This window comes from Pteropus alecto, unplaced genomic scaffold (genome assembly GCF_000325575.1).
Source record: "Pteropus alecto unplaced genomic scaffold, ASM32557v1 scaffold320, whole genome shotgun sequence".
Taxonomy (NCBI): domain Eukaryota; kingdom Metazoa; phylum Chordata; class Mammalia; order Chiroptera; family Pteropodidae; genus Pteropus; species Pteropus alecto.
The window spans coordinates 213,090-221,377 of NW_006429963.1; the positions used below are offsets into that span (position 1 = coordinate 213,090).

At 44.1% G+C, this 8,288-nt stretch overlaps 1 protein-coding gene across 3 annotated transcripts in view; it reads left to right on the plus strand.

Annotated features, from left to right (window-relative positions):
• The window catches only part of NCAPG2 (non-SMC condensin II complex subunit G2), a 45,972-nt gene that overhangs the window by 14,208 nt on the left and 23,476 nt on the right, over positions 1 to 8,288 (plus strand). For all 3 annotated transcript variants that reach the window (XM_006904461.3, XM_006904462.3, XM_025044869.1), the window contains 6 exons: positions 58 to 153; positions 789 to 914; positions 2,831 to 3,010; positions 4,056 to 4,208; positions 7,060 to 7,282; positions 7,502 to 7,605. In XM_006904461.3, the coding sequence (XP_006904523.1) occupies positions 58 to 153; positions 789 to 914; positions 2,831 to 3,010; positions 4,056 to 4,208; positions 7,060 to 7,282; positions 7,502 to 7,605 (882 nt within the window). The remainder of the gene's footprint in view (positions 1 to 57; positions 154 to 788; positions 915 to 2,830; positions 3,011 to 4,055; positions 4,209 to 7,059; positions 7,283 to 7,501; positions 7,606 to 8,288) is intronic.

Sequence of the window (8,288 nt, forward strand, 5' to 3'; positions counted from 1 at the left end):
GATCACAGCTGCTTTTTTAAAACACTACCTCTGTTTTCTTCTCTTCTTGGCTCCTAGGTGCTAACTTATTTTCACCATCAAAAGAGAGTTCGGCAGGGAGTGGAAGAGATGCTTTACAGACTGTATAAGCCCATCCTTTGGAGAGGGTTGAAGGTATGCAGTTCAGTAGCCTGTCGTGTTTGGCATGTGCCGATGATGCTGTGAACTCAGCATGCTCTAATTCAGAAATGTAATAAGGCAATAAAAATAGGACTGGAGGCTGGGGGCTTCGTGAAATTTGGGGACATCTTTTTCTCATATTAAAAGCATTAAACTGGGAGTCTGATTTGGCTTAGTGCTGACTACATAGTTGGAAGGGGACTAGTCATGCTAACAGCAGAGGTGTGGGGGTTCTGCAGAGCTGGGCAGGGCTGTCCTGGTCCCTTAAGACCTCCTGCTGGTGACTGGGAGCCAAGATGACAACACTGAGTGTTTAAAGGACCACACCAGTGATTTTCAGCACAGGTAACTGGTGTCGGGAGTGGGATATGATGGTCTCTGTGTCGTAATGACACAAGGTGGGTTTCGAAGCAAGAAAATGGCTCTTTTTATATCTATCAACACTGAACTGAGGGTTTGGCTTAGCTTAAGGAAGGTCTCGCAAGTGCAGTTAATTTAAATGTTAGAATTGTCTTTAATTTGTAAATGTGTCTGTGTTGTGAGGCTCGGAGCTTTATTCCAAGAACTCTACACTGAAGCCTTTGAACGACATCTCTGTGGATCCTGAAACTGTTCTTTCATTATTGTAGGCCAGAAACTCTGAAGTCCGGTCAAATGCTGCACTGTTGTTCGTTGAAGCATTTCCTGTTAGGGATCCAAACTTCAATGCCATTGAAATGGATAGTGAAATTCAGAAACAATTTGAAGAACTCTATGTACGTATTTCATGTGGCCGAGCTCCTTATGGCGTCAGCTCTGTCTGGGTCTGGTGTATGTCTTAGCCGTCCCCCTCTATCTGCCTGTGCCCTGCCCACCAGATGGCAAGCTATCCAGATTTTACATTCTTCAAGGGACCTGTCTTCCCCGGTGCCTTCTGCTGCAGCGTGGGCCTGCAGTGCCCTTTTCTGTTCTCATCATCTCTTTTGGAACATCTGATTATTGTAGTAATTTTAAGCATTTTATGTGTATGCTTGTCTCCCCAGAAGAGAAGACTTCCTCCTTGCATGGTAAGTTGGTCACGATTTGATGTACATGGACAGGGCTGATCATCAGATAGGATTCCCCTTAGGTTCTTTGTGTGAGAGAAAAGCGGGCCTGGTGACCCCGTTACCTCGTGGTTGGCGTTCTTGCCTTTCCTTTTTCCCGTGTGGAGGTTTTAGGGTTATTACTGGCTCTGTGTGCTTCTCTGGCCCCCAGTATCTGTTCTGAGAACTTTTCCCTGTAGATTGTTTAGCCTGGGGGCAAATGCTTACCCCAGAACCACCACCCGGTGTCTGTAGAGGTGTTTGTGGCCCTCATATCACCTGTGGTCCTGGCCCCAGGTTTGGTGCTGGTCTGAGCTCTGCAGGACACAAGAATGTGCAGTCACAACCTTTGCTGCTCCTTTCTCCGTGAATCTGTCTCTTTTCACTTTCTTTCTCATAGAAACTCCTCAGTTTTTGTTTCCGGCATCGCTATCTCTATTATTTGTCATTTTGGAGAGATTTTAGGGAGGAGAGAAGAAGTAAGTACTTACTCATTCCAACTTGAAGCTCACATGCTTTTTTTTCTGATTGCGGAGTAAGAATTAATTTGTTCTTAAAGTTTTACAATAGAAACTTTTACACGTAATAAACCATAGAGAGCCTGGCATATAATGACCCCCATGTACCCATAACAGCTTCAATAATTCCTGACCTAAGCCTAATTGATTTCTTTTTCCCTGCTTCTGAAGCAGATCAGTTCAACTTAAATAGTTTGGTAGGTATTACTAAAACATAGGGACTTTTTTTTTTTTTTTTGCCTCATAATCAGTACCATTGTAAGAAATAAAGAAAGATGAATCACGATTCCTTAATGTCATCAAACAAATACCCAGTCATTGTTTTCCAGTGATATTTCAATGAGGTTTTTTCAGTTTGGTGCGAACTTCTCTCCATCGAGACCCGTACGTTGTGACTGGTCAGTGCTGTCCGTTCTCTTGCCAGCCGTCCCTCCTCCTTGCTCTCTTTTCCTCCTCGCTGTTTTTGTTGTTGAGGGAGCCAGGCTACGCCTTCGTTTCCCACAGTCCGGCTTCTGCAGAACCTGCAGCATCAGGGTGCTCCTTTGCCCTTTGTGTTCTCTGTAAATCGATAGTTAAATATCAAGTTGCTGAGAGTCACGTTTTTGTGGGGGTCTTGTGTATTTCCATCGGGAGTACATGATGTCTTGACTCTGTTTTATTAGCAACCACCGATGACCATTGTCTGGGTTGTCATTATAAGTGGAATTACTTTATTCTGGGCTTTGTGCATTTCAGGACTTTGGGAATTCAAGTTAGTGGCTTCTGTAGGCTGTGTCCAGTAGCGTCCACCAGGATCTCTGCACAGCCCTCTGAATGGTGGAGCCGGCTTTGGGGGCTCTGTTGTCAGCAGAGCCCCGTGGATGGGATTGGCAAACAAGGCACCACAGGTGCCTGCACTGTCCTCTTTAAATACTCAGCTGTGCAAATGATAAATGATCAGAGACCCAGGAGTCTGCACATGGCTGGTATTTCTAAAGCTTCCAATATCTGTTAAGTTGCGAATGCCCAAAGTGCTAATGGGTGAAGCAGATCTTGATACAGACGGAAAGGATATAAGATTTTTAAGGCTTTTTCCCTTCTTTCTTATAGAGCCTTTTGGAAGATCCTTATCCGATGGTCCGTTCTACAGGGATACTCGGTGTTTGTAAAATAACTTCCAAATACTGGGAGATGATGCCTCCCACCATTCTCATTGATCTCCTCAAGAAGGTAACTGGGGAACTGGCATTTGATACAAGCTCGGCCGATGTGCGCTGTTCTGTCTTTAAGGTAAGATTTAAAATGACATAAGCAATTTTTATTTATTGTAGAAAAGTTAGAAAACCCAGAGAAAGGAAAACTTAAAAATCACCGGTCATCCTGCACAGATACGGCACTATTGACATTTTATTGTATATACAAAGTAAGGTTTTATAGACTAAATTGAAAGTGTTTTCTACAAAAAATACCTACTAGAAATAGTTTTTAGTGTGTGTGGGGGAGTGAGCACAGCATTTTAGAATAGGAGCTGTATGTATTTAAAAATTTTTAAAAATTATTGTACATTAAAGCTGACTTTTCTGGCATAGTATACGTACTTTTAGTAAGAACCTCTGCCGTCATCTAGTTTCAGCAGTCAGGATACATCCAGTCTTGTTTCTTCTGTACCCCCAGCCATTGTCTCCCATGCTTACTTTGAAGCAAATCCCAGACACTGTATCAGTTCATGCATTTAAATATGATCTTTAAAGTATAAACTCTCTTAAAAAAAAAAAATCCCTTTGCTAATAACTGGAAAGGGGAGGCGGTGGAGTGCATCAGATCTTCTGACAAGCCTGAGTAAGTCGCTTGGCCCCGCCACTGGCACGAGCGTGGAGACAGCATATGGGGTATGGGTCCGACAGGCTTGGGGGCCCTGTGCCTTCTGGGTTTCATGTGGGATCAAGTTGGGAGGTACAGAAAACGAATGTACAAAAGGGTTCTGGGACTGAGGCTTTGGAGCCCACCCCACCCGCTGTTCTGTGTTCCCTTCTACCCTAAAACCTCTGAAACCTACTGAGAATAAGCATTGAAACATCGTTTTATGACTGCTCGAGTCTTGTGTGAATGAAATGATGGAGGAACTGATTATCAGTCATTGAAACTATACTAATTCATTAAACATATGCTTTTTATATGAAACTGTTAGAGAAAAGTGTTATTTTCTGGAGGTATGTTTATTTCACTAGCTGTTTCAGTAAAGGAGGAACTCAAGTGTTTTCTTACCTGAATTTTCTAAACTGAACTCTTTTTTTGTTTATGTTCTAATTTTGAACTGTTACCTTTTTCCTTGTAGTGTCTGCCGATACTTTTGGATAACAAATTAAGCCACCCGTTACTAGAACAGCTTTTGCCAGCAGTAAAATACAGTCTCCATGACAATTCAGAGAAAGTGAGAGTGGCTTTTGTTGATATGCTGCTGAAAGTTAAAGCCGTGAGGGCTGCTAAGGTAAGGTCCACAGGATCTTTCTCAATAAGACACAGAATAAGTGAGTACATTGTTACCATCAACAACAACAAAAAAACAAAACGGTTTTAATTCCAAGAGTTTTAGTAATCCCAGTTTAAACTAATTGATGTCTGGTATAGTCTACCAATTGTTACTGTCAAAATTTTGCTTGTTTTATGATTCGTTGAAGTTTCTAGAAATACCAATTTGTTTTTTCTTTTTTTTGAAAGACAATGTAAGCACCTACCTTAAGTTTTATTTTTGTCATAGACGTGAAAGGATTTTTTTAGAAATATTTAAATGCTTGGCACATAGTAAGCAATTAAACATTGCTTGGAGAAATGTTGAACAGGCGATTCCACATCCCCTGCATCTTACAGAAGGGAGCACAGAGGCACTCGTTTGACTGACGGTCATGTACGTGCGACGTCTCTCTTTAACTATAGTTGTTTAGCTTTTGTTAGCTAAATGTTAGTTATAACATCCTTAACTTCCTTAGTATTTGTGAGTTTTCTTCCTCCACATGATACTTTTCTGAAATTTACTTTAAATACTGCTTTTTCACGGCCCGGGATTTGGTAGCAGGCTGACACCCCCGTCAGTACGGGGTCAGCTGCTCAGGCCTGTGGTGTGTTGGTGCAGCGAGGCAATGCTGTGTGAACATGAAATAGGACGAGCTCACGTGGAGTAACCGCCAGGACAGAGTGAACGCAAGTGTCGTTGTGTGTAGTGTGCCGCCAGCTGTATAAAACGAGGCCACACGTACAGATTTGCTCAGACACACACACAATATCCCTGGAAGGAAGCAAGAAATGAGGGACGGTCACCTGCGTGGGAGGGATTGCGTGTCTGGGGAGGCCTCATCACTGCATCGGATATGTATTGTTTTATGCATTTTGAATTTCAAACTGTGAATTTTTTTTATATTTAAAAAATATTTTGTGTGACCTACGTAGTAAGAACATCCATGTCACCCCTAGTCTCAACTGCCTCAGTACTTTTGTTGAAAATCAGCTGACTGTGGACTTGCTGCGTCCTGTTCATCTGTCGTTTCTCGCTAGGCCAGGCGGCACTGCCCAGGTGGCTTTTCAGGAAGGCTGGTCGTGTGAGCGCTGTCCTCCAGCCCTGTTCTTTCAGAGTTCTGTGGCTGGCCTAGGTCCTTCGCATTTCTATATAGATTTTAGGATTAGCATGTCAATTTCAACCAAAAAGCTGGTTGCAGTTTTGAATGAATTTATTATAGCAGCCTATTAAAATTGTAGTTCTGAATCCGAAATGGGAATTTTTGGCTTAGTATTGTGCTCAAACTGTAAACCTGCTTGCAAAAGATTATTGAAATGACGGCTGCTGAGGAAATGAGAGCATTTGTTTTCCCTTTGTTAGTGGGTCCACCCGAGAGAATGGGAGAGACAGGTAGGACAGGGACAGCAGTTCTGTGCTGGGGAGCGCGGACTCTGTGTTTTGGTGAGGGGCTTCTTTCATCTTAACCCTTAGCTCTGCAAAGATGAGGCAGAGCGTGGCTAAGCAGTGAGGTCTCTGCAAAGGCTTTTGATGGGCACACACGCCGATTCTTGAAAATCTGGGTCGGATTGGTGGATGTGTGGAGAGGCAGCTAACGGGATGTGGGTGGCTGATTGTCCACCAGGTCGGAGTGACGCGGCAACGTGCTGCTGTCAGGCGCCGGTCGTGCTTGGGTGCTTGTGGACGTGGTTGCGCAGTTGTGGGTCTCTTGCATCCAGTATTAGAGCCGGAATGCGAGTTGCCTTTTCTCTTTATTTCCTTTGTAAGCCGTGATAGGACTGAGCTCAGAGAGGCTGGTGCCGTGTTTGATTCTCAGAGGCCTCGGGCAGAATGACTGGTACGTAGTAGATGATCGAAGGGGTTCAGGGCAGAGGTGGGCCCTGGAAGGAGGCGGGAGACTCAGGTAGAGTTCTGTGTGTGGGCTCTTTGTTCTAAGGGTTGGGGTAACATACTGATGAGAAATGTCCAGTTGAAAATACTGGAAAGAATGACCGTTAACAGCCAGGTCCTTGAGAAAGAGATACCGGTGATGGTAGCCCATTACACAGGTGAGGAAACTGTTTGGAGGGTAAGTATTTGCACAGAACTACTAGCTGATAATGACTGAGACGGGAATTGAACACTTCACCATTAGTCTGTTTTCTTCTTCTTATACTGTGATATTTTCCTCTTATCTTGAATTTCTTGCTTAGAAGTTTGGCCCTTTTACTGTGGGCAGTGGACAACTTTGATGCTTTTGAGCAGAGGGCCAGTAAGACACTTCCGATCTATGCGGTTCCCCGGCAGCAGTGAGGTGGGCTGGAGGAAGCCACGTGGTCACCTAGGCAGACTGGCACTGAGAGGGCGGGTGGGTGTGCCTGCAAGAGGGTGCCACTGCGGACCCTCTGTCTGGGTGGCCTTGGGCATTCCCGAGGGAGATGGGGATCCACTTTAGCTTTCTATGTCGAAACCATTGTAAAATTTCTAATTCAGTTGTCACATTAATGGGCCGAAAGTTAAGGTGTCTTAGGAAATTTTTAAATGATTAGACTGATAAACACAGCTCTCATTTGAGTTTACTGTGCAACAAGCACGGTGCTAATTAATTATAATTACCCCCCAGCAACCTTATACCTAGGAACGTTATCCATCAGTGCTTTTTAAAACATGGATTTATTAATTCTCATGTCTCCACAGAAGTGTCATAGATTCTGGTACAGTCATTTGAGATGAATATTCTTAAATATAAAAGTTAGTTCCTTTTTGATGACACTCTGGCAATTTTGCTTAAAATGTTTTCAAGATTACAGGAACAATTGATGGTTTCCTTCTGCATCCATGCTTTATACAGTTTTGGAAAATATGTCCCATGGAGCACATTCTGGCCCGTCTGGCATCAGATTCCCGGCCTGTGTCTCGACGCCTGGTGAGCCTCATCTTTAACTCTTTCCTGCCCGTGAACCAGCCCGAGGAGGTGTGGTGTGAGCGCTGTGTCACACTGCTCCAGATGAACCGCGCAGCCGCCAGGAAGTTCTACCAGTACGCCCACGAGCACACTGCCTGCACCAACATAGGTACTGACACGGCGTCCCCGTGCGTGTCCTATGTTCTCCACAGCGAGCACTCCGTGCGCTCAGCGCTGGTCATTTTAAAGCTTTGTGCATCAGTGCGTTTCTTAATGGTTTCCCTTAAATAATACTGTTAGTGTTAGGGGAATTGTAATTTTGCTATTAGAAAGATAATTTTGTTGAGGAAACATGTAAATTAATTATCGATTCTCCTGCACGTTTTAGCAAAGCTGATTCATGTGATTCGCCATTGTTTAAACGCCTGCATCCGGAAGGCCATCAGGGAGAGCCAGGAGGATGGCGAGGAGCGGGAGAAGGAGGACGTGAGTGTAAGTGGCCACGGTGCCCGAGGCGGGCCGGGCGGGCCTTCTCCCTCGCTGCTGAGAAAAAGGCAGAGCGTCAGGTCAACGGTGTCATTTCCATAGACTGTTACGGAGGGCAGCCCGCCCCCAGAGACCCCCCAGTGGCTAGAGTGAGGGAATCCAGGGCCACACAGCCTTCATAAACAAAGCGCGTTACCCCTTTGCTGGCGTACTGCGCAAGCCCACACTTTGTCTGCGCTTCTCACTAATTAACACCGAACCTAAGGTCTTTGTCCTGTCAGCGCTTCACAACTGTGTTATTTCTTTGTCTAAAAAGTATAAAAAGCTGGCCGGCTCAGCCTTTCAGAGACCATCATTTATACACACGTTAAATTGGTTTTCCTCTTGTTAATCTGGTTCTAGGTCAGTTTATTATTATACCAGACTTTGGAACTCAAGAATGGAAAGGAGAGAATTATTCCCCCCTCACCTTCACCCATAGGAATATTTGAAAAATTGATTTCTTTAGTATTGACATTTCAGCTGGTAATTTTGGAGGGTCATAAATCATGCTTTTGAAAGAATTGTTGTATATTTTTTGTCATTCATTGTGGAGTTTGAGTGGGTTTAATACAGAGGCCCTTTACTCTTAGTAACACCCTGTTCCTAATTTTCTTCACCTTAAGCTTCCCTGCATATTTATTTTTACT